Below are 16259 nucleotides of genomic sequence, written 5' to 3'. Positions count from 1 at the left end.
GGCCTCCTGCTGAGGGCTGCATTCTGCTAGTGTTGTGTGTGTGTTGGGGGGGCGGCGGATTGAACCCAGGGCCTCCTGCGCCCTGCCACTGATACGCCCCCAAACAGGGTTTCTCTGGGCTCAGCAGGCTCTTCACCTAACAATGCTGTCTCCCCAGCCCTGAGTTACCCTGGCTGGCTGGGAACTAGCTCTGTAGCTCAGGAAGGACCTGAAATTGCAACCTTTTTGCCTCAGTCTCCCAAACTGCTGGGATCAACCGTCTTGGTATTTTCAAGAGTGGTGGGTCAAGGCCAAGAAACCACACCAGTTCAGTATGAATTATTCTGAGTGTCAGGTTTGGAAAGAAGCCTTGGTAGCTGTGGGCACTGGAAAGGCAATGATCTTGGAGTCTGAGCCCCCAGCTCTACTACTTAGTAACAGGAAGGCCTTAGGTTCACTGGCCGAGCCCATCTTCACACGGAACTCACACTGCAGGACTCACTGTCCTAAACCTGGGAACGAACACTCACACAGTTGTCAATGCGGTAGCTAGCAGACCACATTCCATCCCGGCTCTCAGGACAGAGTCAAAGATGCTCTCCCTAGAGGGCAGCCCTCCTGTTCCTCTCTGTCTGGGGGAGCAGGGCTTAACTAGGCCTTGTTAGGGGACTGAGTGCCCAGGTACAACCACTAGAAGACGGGTCAGAGGGACCAAATGTCATCAGTTAGGGAGCAAAGTCCAAAACAGGCAAGGCCGAAATACGGCAGGAGGGGCGGGAGCTGATGGTGACGTGAACACTCTTTACACAACGGACAGCAAAGCCTTGGGGTAGAGAGGGAGGGAAGGAGGGCAGCCAGGTGCCCAGGACACAGTGCACAGGAGGCACCACAGACAAGTGGGAAAGGCCTTGGGAAGCATGGCAGCTGCTGCGTGAGGGTCAGCGGGGAGACAGGGTCAGTCCAGGCAGGGCCTCACCCCATGCCACCTACTTTTAGGTAGGTGACCTAAAAGGTCGTGACCCCTTTGACAAACCTCTATCTCCAGAAGAAATCAGATTCCTAACAGTAGCAAATTTACAGTTAGACAGTAGCAATAAAAATAACTTTATGGGTTGGGGGGGTCCACCAGAACATGAGGAACTGTATTAAAGGGTCGCAGCGTCAGTAAGGTTGAGAACCACTGCTTTAACCCAAACCAACCCTGGGAATTTTCAGCACCCGCTCCTCCTAGTAACTGGCATCCAATAAGGGTGGCAGCAGTGCCACCTTCCCAGCCCCCAGGACTGGGGCACAGGCAGAAAGAGCAACAAGGGAACACTCTGAAGGCTGAAGAGGACCCGGGACCAGAGTCCTCGGGAGTGAGGGGGCCGCTGCAGCTACAGTCTTGCTTCCCTGCGGGATCAAGGGGTGCCCTCTCCGCCGGCTCTGGGGGGGGCTTGAGCTCTGGCCCCTGTGCCACACCGTGCTGAGCTCATCCTGAAGGTTCTGAAAATCATGCCCTGACGAAGGACCCAGCAGAAGAGAATGGTTTGGTGGAGGAAGAGGCAGGTCTGGCTGCCACATTGCGCTAAGTCCTTCCTGGGGCCGTGCCCATCCTGGTGAAGAGGGTGCAGGTGAGTCGGAGACCTGACGTATGTGCCTTGTGTTCTTCAGCTTCCAGGACAGGAGTCTCAGTTTGGGGATGCTGGGCTGGACCCAAAGCTCATGAGGAAGGCTGTGTAGAGAGAGAGCTGCCTTCGGCACACCTCCCCCTCTTTCCCTTTGGAGGTTGGATCTCCCACCCCCAAATCAGTCCACTTCTTGCTGTTGCTCAGGGCAGGAAGAGGGCACAGTCAAGGTCGGAGACCTGAAGCCAGACAATAGCCTCCTTGCTGGAGCTGTGTCCCATGCTCTTTAGCTCTGAAGTCAGGGGTCTTGATTCAAGGACATGAAGTTGGGCTCACAGCTCATCAGGGGGGCTATGTGGGAGTGGGGACGCCTTCTGCACACCTTCCTCCTCCTCGGGGCTGGCATCCCCCTCCAGGCTCCTCAATTCCTTCCTCTGCTTGCTGCTGTCACCAGAGCCCTTGACCCTGCCGCGCTTCTTCTTCGATTTCTTCCCTCCCAGGGAGGCTATGTCCCCCTTCTTGCCAGACCATTGCTCTGCCAGGCAACCTGAGGGAAGGTGCAGAAAGGTCTCAGGAGCAGTCTGCTGGCGAGCAGTACAGGGAGGGAGGTGCTGGGAGGACAACTACAGCGGGCGCCACTCACCCATCTCCACATCACTGTGGTTACCAGGCTCACTGCTCCTGCGGCCATCACCTCACCTCACCAAGCTCCCTGAGGCAAGATGCCTCTTTCCCACCCTATGCTACTCACCTCCCGGAGGGAGACACTGCCCTGCTCCCCCCTCACTCACTGGTGTCTTTGCCCTTCAGCACGTGGTTGGCACAGAGGAACTCAGTCAGGTCTTCCTCCTGGTGGTTTCTATACCAGTCTTCAATCACCTCTTCAAACTCTTCCACCAGCACGTCGCACTGTGAAGCACAGCACCAGGAACTGGCAAAGCGCAGACACCCAACTCTCTCCCGGACCCCTGGCTACACCATGACCCACGGAGAGATAGGCAGGCAGGTATGACTCGCCTGAGGAAACTGAGGCAAAAGTAAAAAGGTGCCAGAAATAGTGGCGCACGCCTTTAACCCCAGTATTCTCAAGGCAGAGGCGGAGGCAGGTGTATTTCTGTGAGTTTGAGCCCAGCATAGTGAATTCCAGGTAAGCCATGGCTACATAGTGAGAACCTATCTCCAATAGATAGATGAATGGGTAGACGGATGGATGGATGGATGGATGGATGGATGGATGGATGGATGGATGGGTGGGTGGGTGGGTGGGTGGATGGATGGATGGATGGATGGATGGATGGGTGGATGGGTAGATGGATGGATGGATGGGTAGACGGATGGGTGGATGGATGGGTGGGTAGATGGATGGATGGATGGATGGATGGATGGATGGATGGATGGATGGGTAGACGGATGGGTGGATGGGTAGATGGATGGATGGATGGATGGATGGATGGATGGATGGATGGATGGGTAGACGGATGGGTGGATGGGTAGATGGATGGATGGGTGAATGGGTAGATGGATGGGTGGATGGGTAGACAGATGGATGGATGAGAAGGTAGGATAGGAAGGATAGATAAATAAAGAAATGGCTCTTGGTAACCTTTCTCAGGGCAGAGCCGGCCCTACCCACCCCACTGAGTGCGGCAGGCTCAAGATCTTACCTGCTTCTTGAGGTCAGCCACCTCAGCAGAAGTCTCATTCCACAGTTCATAGGGGATGTCCATCACCACTTTGACACCTTTGTGGACTAGGTTGTGCAGTGTCTCAAAGGTCTCCGACATGCCCTGGAAGAGGCAACCAGATATAGGATGCAGCACCATCTCTACCTCCCACCATCTTCTCTATGGTATTTGAGAACCTGGGTCAAAGATGTCCATCTGTCCAGGGCTTCTTGCCCTTGGCCCTGACCTCTCTCCCTCTTTCAGGCTGGCCTTCCACCACCTCCAATTACACAAATCCTGACCTGCCCCTCATCGCTTTATGCTCAAAGCTTGCTACTGTTGCTTTCTGGCCTGTGAACTTAGATTTCTTTCCCAGGAAATAAGATATCCTTGGCTCCACCCCTTCAATGTAGCTGGACACTATTATGCAAACAAAATGGTTTAATTCTGGAAAATAAAGACTTCAAATATTTCCCTATCCCCATTCTTTATCCTACAAGCACCAAATAAATATTTTTTGGTTGTTTTACACCAATGTTTGATTTTCTTTTTAATTGTAGTTTGAGGCCGGGAGTGGCAGCTCACACCTTTAATTCCAGGATCCTAGAAACAGAGATAAGAGGCAGATAGATCTCTGTGAGTTCAGAGCCAGCCTTGTCTACACAGTAAATTCTAGGCCAGAGAGGGCTATATAGTGAGGCCTTGTCTAAAAGTTAAAAAACAAAAATAAAAATAAGTCCCAGCACTTGGGAGACAGAATCAAGAGTTTGAGGCTAGCCTGGTTTATATAGTGAGTTCCAGGTCAGCCAGAGCCACATAGTGCTGTGAGGTAATCCCTCTGTACTCTGTGACTATATATCACTATCATTGGTTGACAGTAAAGCTAATTTGTCCTGTAGTGGGGCAGAATAAGGTTAGGCAGGAAAAACAAACTAAAAATACGGAGAGAAAGAAGGGTGGAGTTGAGAGAAACAAGCCAGTCACCAGGTAAAGCCATGAGGCAAAATATAGATTAATAAAATGGGTTATTTTAAGTTGTTAAAGCTAGTTAGTAATAAGCATGAGCTATAGGCCAAACACTTTGTAACTAATATAAGCTTCTGTGTGATTATCTGGGATCAGACGGTTGGGACAAAAGAAAAGTTCTGCCTCTGTTTACAACACACACAGAAACTCTGCCTCACAGTAAACAAACAGATAGATCAAAACTGCTGTTTGAGTTTCGTAGAAATGACCTGAATTTCATAAAAAGCATTCAGTAAAATCACGGACTTGGTTTGAAGATAGAATTCTAATGCTCTTAATGGCTCTACACTCCTGCCATGCTAGATACATATGTACATAAAGCAGAAGCTCTCAGCACTTATGACTACAAAATCAAAATATAAACCAACTCTGAAAAACGCTGAAGATGCTGTCCTATAGAATCAAATACTCAGCCAGCGTTCAGTTGTTTTTAGTCTCTGTGCACGTTGTGGATGTGCACGTGGAGATGGAGAGCCTCCCAGGTGCTGCTTCCCTTCAGCCCTGTTTGGGACAGGGTGACTCATTTGCCACTGCATAGGCCAAACCGACTGGACCATGAGCTTCTGGAGACTCTCCTGTGCCCACCTCCCTTCGTGATGCCAAACCCTGGGATCACAGGCACATCCTACTGCATCTGTCTTTATGGGGTACTGGGGATCCAAACTCAGTTCACACTTCACTCACTGAGCCACCTCCCTCGCCTAAGAACTGTCTGATGCCTACACTTATTTGATGTAACTATATACCCAGGTGACATAAAAATTTTTTTGCTAAAAAGGTGTTGCAAGTGTTTTTTCTTAAATTTTTGTTTGTTTTGTTTTTTGAGACAAGCTTTAGTTGTCTTAGAACTTGCTTTGTAGACCAGGCTGGCCTGGAACTCACAGAGATCTGCCTGCCTCTGCCTCTCAAGTGTTGGGATTAAAGGAATGTAACACCACACCTGACTTTATAAAATTTTTTATCAGATTCATTAATTTTATTTTGTGTTTTGCCTGCACCATGTGCATGCTTGGTGCCCACAGAAGTCATGACCTATCATATTACAGAGTGTTGTGAATCACCACATAGGTGCTGAGACTCCAACCTGGTTCCTCTGCAAGAGCAGTCAGTACTCTTAACTGCTGATCCCTCTCCAGTGCCAACAAGTGTTGTAGCGTAAGGAGGCCTCCCTGGCCCACTCACCACGCCATGCTCTTCCTAGCTTATGTCTGTCCTTGGTGGGAAGAGCACAGCTGTGGCCTAAAGCGTTCTTTGTGCCATGAAAAAACTAGACTGGCTTCCCAGCTAACTCTGTCCCCAGAGATGATTCACTACCCACTTTCCTCCCTTCCTGGAGATAATTCTCTCTCTCTCTCTCTCTCTCTCTCTCACACACACACACACACACACACACACACACACACACACACACACACACGGGATGGGTACAGCTCAATGCAAAGCACTGACTTAAAATCCCATACCATAAAAAACAAACAGAAACTCCGATTCACTGTCCCACCTTGCTTTTCTATGTAAGCAGTAGGTACATCACAGGATCTTTGCTCTGTGGTCCCCACACGCACCTGTCCTGCGATTAGCAGTGTGCACCCCCCTGCCCAGCTCTAGCTTTTGTTTGCACTGTACCACATCAAATGTACAACCCAGTATAGCCCGTGCTCATGGATTAACAGAATGTTTCTAAGAGTCTGCTACCAGTATTTTGATTTTTGTTCTTTGTTGCCTATGTAGTCAAGATCTTCCTGCCTCCTAAATTCCCAGGCAAACGAGTATGGGACACACAGCACTCGGGCAGGAGAAAAGAATTTAAACACTTTTTATAAAAGCAATCATGGATCAACTAACTACATCCTTGTCCGTTTTAAAGACAAACCTAAGATTTTGGCTTGAAACACTTGTGGGTCTCAGAGGCTCTGAATGATGTCATCGGACATAAGGGAACTTGGGAGGAAAATGTGGGTGGTGGGTACAGAAGACACAAGTCAAATAAGAACCTACCAGCTCCTTCTCCAGAGAAAAGCACCTGTGTACACAGGCACCCAGCAGGGGCCGGGGGGGGGGTGGATCTGGGTGGCTCACAGGAGGAACTGACAATCACTGATTTTTTTAATTGTTTAAGACAGGATTTGATGTAACCGGCCAGACTCAATCTGACTATTTAACTGAAGCTAGCCTTGAACTCCTGACTCCTGATCCTCCTGCCTCCACCTGGGATTACAGTGCATTACGTCTGTCTTCAGCCATCTCCTTGGCACACTACTGTGAGAATCTTGCTGAGTCCTAGTGTTTTTGATACCCATGTGAGCTGCCAGCACTGGGCGGAACCCGGGGCAAGCCCAGACCATCATAAACACACCTTCTGCCACTGCAGTCAGTGCTCAGCAGGAAATACAAACGGCTATCCAAGAATGCGAGAGGAAAGAAGGAGGGTTCCCAGGCGTGACCTGCCAATCACCCACATACGCCAGCAGACACACTTAGATTCATGAGGGCCGGGCCCCAGAGGGAATGAGGCACAAGCACAAAGCCAACCTTGGCAAACCGGTTGCTGCCAGTCCTCTCCTTGTGCAGGCTGTAGTCCAGAAGCCTCTTGCAAATGGTCTCAGTGACTTCAATTAACCGTAAGTCCCTGCCGAGACAGCAGCACAGGGGCTCAGTCCTCCTCCCAACCCCACGGAAACCCCACGGAGCAGCAGTCCGTCCCTCCAGCCCTGCTGCCCAACGCCTGCACATCTCACCAACGGGAAGGCAGAGCTGGAAGGAAGAGAGATCATCTGGCCTGGGGGCTCTGGAATGCTGGAACACAGACCAGAGAGACAAGGCTTTAACAGATCTAAGGGAAGGATCTGTGTAGGGGGTGGGAGGGGCATATTTATAGACTCTGGATCAAAGCCAGTGCCTTGCACAGACCAGGCAAGAGCTCTACAACTAAGTCTCCCCCCAAACCAATCTATTTGTTTTTACTTTTAAAGTATCTACTTTTGTGTGTTTGTGTATGTATACACACATGCCACCTGTGTGCAGGCACTGGCTGAGGTCAGGAGGCACTGCAAGTCCTGGTGAGCTGCCTGACACAGGGACTGGGCACTGAATCCGGGTCCTCTACAAGAGCAGCAAGTACTCTTATCTGCTGAGCAATCCCTCCACCTCCCACTTCTAAAAAAAAAATCTGTGGTCAGTCGGGTGGTGGTGACGCACACCTTTATTCTCAGGCAGAGGCAGGTGGAGCTCAGTGAGTTTGAAGTCAGCCTGATCTACAGAGCAAATTCCAGGACAGGCTCCAAAGCTACACAGAGAAATTCTGTCTCAAAAGACCAAAACCAAATCCAAAACAAAACAAAAAAACCCAACAAACAAAAAACCCCTGTGACCCTGGGAACCAAATCTAGGATGTCATGCATGGCAGACAAGTGTCTGATAATTCCACTTTTTTCCTGTAAAGCAAAATATATCTGTCTATTGTTTTGTAAATAGTACTTTTAATTTGTTACTATTAGGGAAGATATCACGAACAGGTCTTTCCTAGTGCTCCCTGGGAACAGCTTATTAATCACTTTGTTATGTGGTATATGTATATACTTGTTCATGTGTGTGCATGTATGTGCAGGTACACATGTATGCATATACACATGTAGAGGTCAGAGGTCAACATCAGGTATCTTTTTTGATCACTTTCCATTTTTTGAGACAGGGTCTCTCTGAACCTGCAGCTCACCTTCTGGGCTAGACTTAGGCATGGAACAAGCCGCAGGATCCCTCCTGGCCAGCCCTTCCGTCAGGGGATCAGAAGTGAGTGCCACTCTGCCTGGCTTTTTATGTAGGTGCTGGGAATCAAACCAAATGCTCACACTTGCACAACAAGCGTTTTCCCAACAGCCGCCCCCCAACTCCTCCCATTAACCATTGCTTTCTTTCTTTTTGTTTTTTGACTACAAGATCTCACTATGTAGACCTGGCTGGCCTGGAACTCGCCATGCAGACCAGGGTAGTGCTGAACTCAGAGAGCCACCAGCTTCTGCCTCCCCGATGCTGGGATTAAAGGGGTGCACCACTGCACCCAGTAAAGCATTTCTTTCAAGTCATTTGTCTGCATCTCTCGGGTCATGACTTCATAATTTTTTTGGGATCTGGCAGCCCTGTCTATACTGAACATGGCAAAGCCTACCCACCTGGTTGGAAGGCTTACCTACCTGGTTGTTGCGTTTTGGGTTTTTTTTTTTTTTTTTTTAAAGTAAAACCAACATGGAAGAGATGAAGCAAACAATGACCAAGAGTCTAGAAGATATCAATATGAGCGCCAATCACAGTGCAATAAACCACCACGTGTTGTTTGGGCTCCACCAACTGTACTCACCCCGCCCCTGCCCCTTTCAGCACAGTTTTTTCTCCAAATGTCCTCAAGGCATCATGTTCGGGGGTGGATGGCAGGGGAGGAGAACACAATAAAACAGGCATGCATGCCCAGAACCTCATCTCCTGGCTGATTCTGGACCCTGTGCCCTGGAGCACAGCTGGAAAATGAACTATTTCCAACAGAAGCTATCACTGCTTAGCCCATGACAAAAAAATGCCTGCAGTGGAAAACCGAAGCCGGAAGTTCAGCCATGACTGGTTTGCCCATGTGAAGTGCTCAGCGGGACCCCACTGACTGTTTCAACTCCTCTAGTGTTTGCTGGATGTTGGTGAGAGCTTGATCTGGCTTTCTCCCTGTCGCCGTTCCTTTACTTGGAAGCCTCACTTGAGGGAACACTAGTCTGGAGGGACTTCTGATGGAGAACTCCAGCTGGCTGCTTTATTGGGCTTCCCCAGCTGATTTCTTCCAGATGCTTAGACAGATGATTTAATGCTGCTGGTCCATCCTTTCTTCCCATCCATCCATTCATCCATCCACTATTCATTCTTTGTTACTTTTGCTTGCTGTGTGTTTAATAATTCACTTATTCAGAACTGAAAATACGGCCAGACAGTGGTGGCACAGGCCTCTGATTCCAGCACTTGAGAGGCAGAGAGGCAGGTGGATCCCTAAATTTGCAGCCAGCATGCAGCATGGTCTACAGAGTGAGTTCCAGGATAGTTAGGGCTACACAGAGAAACCCTGCCTAAAGAAAAAAAAAAAAAGTCTTGTCACAGAACTAATGGTCTGTAATCAAGATAAATCTCTAAAGGCATTCTCAGAGGCTAACCTTAATCTAGATAATCCCTTGCGGATATGCCCAGAGACCCATCCCCCAGGGGATTCCAGATTCTATCAAATTGGAAATTAACACTAACCATCGTGCCAAAGTAGGGCAGGAATTTAAACTTGTCAGGCTCCCAGCGATTGGGATGACTGGTTTGAGATACCATGCCCAGCACATATCTTTTTTGTTTGCCCAGGTTTCTGTTTTGCTGCTGTGTAGCTCTGGGCAGCCTGGAACTCCCAGGGTAGACCAAGGAGGCCTCAAACCTGCAATAATCTTCGGCCTCCACCTCCTCCCAAGTGCAAGGACTATGGGTAGGCTCACTGTGCCTAGATATGCATCATTCTGATGGCAAAACGGGTCTTTCTTCTTTTTTTTTTAAGATTTATTGATTGAGGGGCTGGAGAAATGGCTCAGAGGTTAAGAGCACTGACTGCTCTTCAAGAGGACCCGGGTTCAATTCCCAGCACCCACATGGCAGCTCACAACTGTCTGAAAATCCAGTTCCAGGGGATCTGACACCTTCACACCAATGCACATAAAAATAAAAAGATAAATAGATCATTAAAAAAATTTAAAAAAAAAGATTTATTGATTGATTGATTGATTATATATACAACATTCTGCCTGCATATATGCCTGCATGCCAGAAGAGGGTGCCAGATCTCATTACAGATGGTTATGAGACACCATATGGTTGTTGGGAATTGAACTCAGGACCTCTGGAAGAGCAACCAGTGCTCTTAACCACTGAGCCATCGCTCCAGCCCCACGTGTCTTTCAAGTTAAAAAAACTTTTATAATTTAGGCTCTGTCACCAGGCAGTGGTGGCATATGCCTTTAAACTGTGAGTTCGAGGTCAGCCTAGTCTTACAGTAAATTCCAGGACAGCAAGGGCTACAAAGAGAAACTCTGCCCCCCAGCCCAATAATTAATTAATTTAAAAATCCTCTAATTATGCAAGTAATTTTTGTTTGTTTGTTTTGTCTTTTGAGACATGGTTTCTCTGTGTAGCCCTGGCTGTCCTGGAACTCACCTATTCACCAGGCTAGTCTGAACTCAAGAGATCTGCCTGCCTCTGCCTCCTAAGCGCTAGGGATAATGACATGAACCATCACCATCCAGTAATATTTTTTATAAATTACACTGGTCATGAGGTCTTGTGACTTTAAGAACTAACCAGGGACTCGCCTGGTCATGATCGCTTTTCTAGATGAGGAAGTTGAGGCACAGAAAGAAGATTTTTGAAGATCATCTGACCTTTACTGGCAGAATCAGTGGACAAACTTGAGTCTATTACTATGAGCAAAGTCTTTGTTATAGGTTTGCCTGGATGGAAGGAAAACAGGAAGTACAACCTCATTCATCACTCAGCCCTCATTTCCCAACCCCCACCACACAAAACCCAAACTGAAGCAGGCCAGGCACCAGGTCCCCATTCACTTACGACTTGGTGTACTTGACCCCCGAGGCCTTCCGGTCCAGAATGCCATAGCCTGTGTCAATCACTTCCTTGGTCTTCCCAGTTTCTTCAAAAGCTGACTTCAGCTCCACTGCAACATACTTGCACACTGGAGAAAGGAAGGAAACACGGGCAGCCCACTGAGTACACACAACTGGAGGCCAGCAGCAGCCAAAGAAACCCAGGAGCCTGGGCCAAACCAATATTCAGTTTGGAAATGAGGTTCAGGCCACAAATGAAATTCACTACTGCACGCCCATTCCCAGCCTTTACCTATATACCTCAACTCCCAACACTTTATAAATAAATAAATAAATAAATAAAGCACAATGACTGATATTTCTAATCTGAACTATTTGGGAAGCTGAGGAGAAGGACTGTAAATTTAAAATCAGCCTGGGCAACACAGGCAACAAGGAAAAATTTCAAGACATAACCAGGCATGGTGGCACATACCTTTAATCCCAGCACTCAGGAAACATAGCAGGAGGATTTCTGTAAGTTCAAGACCAGCCTTCTATACATAATAAATTCCAGGACAGCCAGGGCTACACGGTAAGACTTATGTCTCAAAAGACAATTAGTGGCGTTGGAGAGATGGCGCCATGGTTAAAAGCACTGGCTGCTCTTGCAGAGGACCTGGGTTCCGTCCCCAGCACCCACATGGCAGCTCATAACTATCTCGTTGTAAGGAACTCTGGTTCATGTGAACCAGAGTACTTTTCAGGCCTTTGCAGATATTACATGAATGAGAAGCACACTGTCCTCTGAGTTCTACAGATCCACCATCCCCTACAGACACACCATCCCCTACAGACACATCGTCCCCTACGCTCTACAGACACACCGTTCCCTACAGACACACCATTCCCTACAGACAGACACACCGTTCCCTACAGACAGACACACCGTCCCCTACGCTATACAGACACACCATCCCCTACAGACCCACCGTCTCCTACAGACCCACCGTCCCCTACAGACCCACCGTCCCCTACAGACCCACCGTCCCCTACAGACCCACCGTCCCCTACAGACCCACCGTCCCCTACAGACCCACCGTCCCCTACAGACACACCGTCCCCTACAGACACACCATCCCCTACACTCTACAGACACATTGTCCTCTGTCCCCTACAGACACACTGGTATCTGCCCCTGTTCACCCCTCCAGTTGCCCAACAAATAAATGTAAACAAAATTTTAAGATAAAATATTCATACTCATCACGCTGACAGAATGGAATGAAAAATTTTATTCCTCTCACATTCAACAACTTTTAATGATTTGCCCTGCAGTATCTAATATTTAATAATCTATCTCAACAGTTATACATTATGAACAATTATACATCACCACATACTTCCTATGGGAATGAACTTCTGTACAACCATGAAACAATTGGTACTTGGGAAATTAATGGAAATCTTCTTGATTTCATGTGTCCCCAACTGCTTCTCTCCGGCTGCCAAGTTACTTGGCTCCAGAGAGGCCTATGCCTGTGTGCATGTACTCTCTCATTCCTACCCTGCTCCAGAGAGGCCTGTGCCTGTGTGCATGTACTCTCTCATTCCTGCCCTGCTCCAGAGAGGCCTGTGCCTGTGTGCATGTGCTCTCTCATTCCTACCCTGCTCCAGAGAGGCCTGTGCCTGTGTGCATGTGCTCTCTCATTCCTACCCTGCTCCAGAGAGGCCTGTGCCTGTGTGCATGTGCTCTCTCATTCCTACCCTGCTCCAGAGAGGCCTGTGCCTGTGTGCATGTGCTCTCTCATTCCTACCCTGCCCAAGTGGTTATTAAGCAACTACTGTGTGCTGAGCACTGGGGACAGGGACAGGAAAACAAGGTCCCCCGCTTTCTATGCTCACTATGAAAGAGCAGAGGGTGTTAACAATTAACCAGACAGCCACCACCCTCAGCATCCACCACCTTCAGGGTGTGCCGCACCCCGGCCCTGGGAAAGGGCTTAATGCTCTCTCGAGGCTCCTTTGACCCATTCTCCTGACACTCCGTTAAGTCTCCTCCCCAAAAAGTCCAGAACTAGTCTCCTGTGCTCCTGCCATCACCAGGCCTCGGGGAGCCGGCTATGATCCCTGTAAGATCCAGCTTAGACACACCGGGGTCTTTAAGGGCGTGCGTTGTTGCTGGATCTCTCCCGTGGTGCCCTAGTCTGGGGCCCTCTCCATGTGGATGCTTGCTAAGTTTTGCTGATGGAGTTCAGTGGGATTTTCTGAATGGAATTTTGTCTGCAGGCTGTGTCACCTGCACTGTTTCATCAGTGAGAGTGGAGTTTCACACACACACACACACACACACACACACACACACACACACGCACACACGCACATTTAAAAAAAAAAAAAGAGGAAGATAATGACGACACTACCCCCGAAGGCTTGTTTAGTGTAATTTCATGTAACAAGCACATTAATTGGTGCTTGGAGAACTTGGAACACGAAAGTCCCAATTATAAGTTGGTGATCTCAACGTTTCCAGTGTACCAAGGTTCTCACCTCTCTGCCTCCTCTGCATCTCCATCCTGGACCATCTGGGCTCCCTCCCCATCCTCCTCTGCACCTCCCTGCAAACTCATCATTGCTCCGGCTCCTCTGCCCCATTCACAGCCTGAGGATGCGGTGCTCCAAAAGCAGGCAAGATGAAGGTTTCAAACATCTTTTCTCTTATCCCATCAAGTACACCTGCTTTCCCAATCTTCCACATGTCAGTTCTTCAAGACCACCCCAGGGGGGAAGAGTCCTCTCGAGCTGACCTGAGGGAGAGTCATGGCACAGACCTCAGACCCTTGTGGACAGCCGCCCACTTTTTCTGGGCAGGTTCTCCTTCCTCTGTGCTGAGGCCTGTTCCACTCAGACTACCAAGCCCAAAGGCAGGCTCTGTGAGCCAGATAACAGTCAGCAATTAATAACAGAGATGCAACAATAATAAACACAAGTAAATACAGTATTAATAGGAGCCTAAGGGCCAACGTTTGCCAAACCACTCCAAGCCTCAAAAATCCTTTGTAATTTACTCTTCACTGATTACGGAATGAGTTTAGGCTTGATGGTTGCTAAGATCCTTGCCAACTCTATGCTTCTGAGTTTATAAGGGAAAATAAATGAGCTTGTGAATAAGAAAAAGGGAAGCAAACCCCCAGAACTAGCAGGAAGCAGGTGAAAGCATCCTGGCATAGGCAAGAAGCCTCCCTCCCTCCTTTCCTCCCCCCAAGACAGGGTTTCTCTGTGTAGCCCTGGCTGTCCTGGAACTCACTCTGTAGACCAGGCTGGCCTTGAACTCACGGATCTGGAGATCCGTGTCTCTCTGCCTCCCAAGTGCTGGGATTAAAGGTGTGAGCCACCACAGCCTGGCCAGGCAAGACTTCACCCTTCCAGTGAGGTCTGAAGAGTCTCTAGAGAGTCTACTTAAAAAACAAAAATTCTGCCAGGCAGTGGTGGCGAATGCCTTTAATCCCAGCAGTCAGGAGACAAAGGCAAGAGGATCTCTATGAGTTTGAGGCCAGCCTGTTCTACAAAGAGAACTCCTGGACAGCCAAGGCTACACAGCTACACAGAGAAACCCTACCTTGCAAAACTAAAAAAACAAAAACAACAGCAAAAAACTCCTGTGTATTTATAGACTCACCTAAAAACAAACAAACAAACATCCTGTGTATTTATAGTGTGTGTGGATTACATGGAGGCCAGAGGCTTTCTGATACTGGTCTTCACCTTACTGTTTTTCAGACAAGGTTTCTCACTGGAATCTGGAGCGTGCCGATCTGGCTAAACTGGCTGGTGAGCAAGTCTCTAGGGCCCGCCTGTGCATGTGTGTTACCGGCAGAGGAACATTGTGGCACAGGAACATTGTGGCACCTGGCTTTTTACATTTGTCCCAGGGATCTGAACTCAGGTTCTCAGACACGTGTGCCAATCATTTTACCCACTGAACCATGTCCCCTGCCCCTATCCTCACTTCTAACGGCTCAAATGAAGGGATTATACACCTCAAACCAAGCGCCCCACATCCCAGGGTTTAGGGAACATCTGGCCTGGGGCAGATCTGCCTTGGTGCAGGCTTTGAAAGAACATAAAGTGGATTTCCAGAATACTTTGGGGGATGCGTGGAGCTAGGATGAAGAAAGGAAGGGGATGATTGTAAAAGTTTGAGAGGAAACCTGAAAAACGAAGCGCAGGAGACAAGGAAGGTCTCAGGTCCCGACCCCCCCCCACCCCCAACAGCTCGGGAAGCGCCTTCCCCCACTCCTGACTCCGGGGTTCCCTGTCCTCCCGGTGTACAAAACCTTCCTCCTTCCTAATCTCTCTTGGGCTCTATGTTTCCCCAAAGTGACCGCTTGATCCTCCGAGCCTCCTCTCTCCATACAGATAACATATGTATTCCAAAATCCTTTTTGTTTGTTTGTCAGTAAATATTTGCAACCAAGTTCCTGTCCTCAAGAAGCAAAAACCATTCACACATTAGGTTGTAGTGAAGGCAAATGGGGAATATTTCAGGTTCCTTTTCTGAATCATATGGACCTTTTCAGTTCCGCAAACTCGCCCTTTGGCTTCTCGGCCTGCAGGGCCTCTTCATTTGCCTCTGTTTCTGTGGTTTACGCGGAAAGGGTTTTCTGCACTTTCCTTTTCCTGACCAACTCTTAATTTCGCAGCAGGCTTCCTACGTGAAGCCTTCCCTCCACCCCCACCTCCAGGCTAGACTAGCAGCTACGCCTCGGTTTAGCTTATCCGAGAGTGCCAGCTCCAAGCAGTGCCAAGCACGCAGCAGGGTCAGCGAGACCCCCGAGCAAGACCCGGCCCCACAGGCCCCGCCCCATCCCGCCCATCGGCCTGGCTACGCCCGCGGCCCCGCCCCCTCACCTTCGCATTTGCTGGGCAATCGTACCCAGTCGGTCTCCTCCGCCCGGGCGCGGCTCGGGCCCAGCTTCGGGGCAGGCAGGAGTAGTAAGGACAGCAGCAGCAAGGGAAGCAGGAGGCAGCGGGGCGCGAGCTCAGACATGGACTCCATGGTCCAGCCGGACCCAGAGCGGAGCGGACCCGGCAGCGTTTCCTCCAGCAGCGCTCGCAGAGCAGCTTCCCCCGGCCGCTTCCGGGACTGCACACGTGCCTCCGTGTAACCACGGCAACAGCGAGCCCGGCCCGCCCCCTCTCTCGCGACCGAGGCCCGCGGGCGACGCAGCCAGTGGGTTCGTTGGCGTTTGCTTTTTAGCGAATAGGAAAAACGATCTTTTTTTTTCCACCTCGGCCAATCAGAGCGTAGATGGTGGCCGTGGCGCCCTATAGGGATCTCCCCGCTTTCTAACGGAGGCTTGGAGAGGCTGGAGCATCCG

General features: G+C 49.4%; 1 protein-coding gene across 2 annotated transcripts; it reads right to left on the bottom strand.

Annotated features, from left to right (window-relative positions):
- Window positions 1–1052: 1052 nt before the first annotated feature.
- Window positions 1053–16031, bottom strand: Cnpy3 (canopy FGF signaling regulator 3). Of its 2 annotated transcripts, XM_087897947.1 has the most exons (7): window positions 15790–16031; window positions 10904–11027; window positions 7000–7072; window positions 6809–6928; window positions 3251–3373; window positions 2378–2495; window positions 1053–2133 (listed from the first exon to the last, which is right to left on the bottom strand). In XM_087897947.1, the coding sequence occupies exons 1-7, from the start codon at window positions 15935–15937 to the stop codon at window positions 1919–1921; spliced, it is 921 nt and encodes a 306-aa protein (XP_087754073.1). In that variant the 5' UTR covers window positions 15938–16031; the 3' UTR covers window positions 1053–1918. The 2 variants fall into 2 exon arrangements, with proteins under 2 accessions (XP_087754073.1, XP_048301292.2); XM_048445335.3 differs by lacking the exon at window positions 7000–7072 and having other exon boundaries at window positions 6809–6905; window positions 15790–16028.
- Between the last annotated feature and the right edge of the window lie 228 nt (window positions 16032–16259).

This window comes from Myodes glareolus, chromosome 18 (assembly GCF_982192425.1).
Source record: "Myodes glareolus chromosome 18, mMyoGla1.1, whole genome shotgun sequence".
NCBI lineage: Eukaryota > Metazoa > Chordata > Mammalia > Rodentia > Cricetidae > Myodes > Myodes glareolus.
The sequence above is the reverse complement of the archived record's forward strand: the minus strand, read 5'-3'. Positions and strand labels throughout refer to the sequence as shown.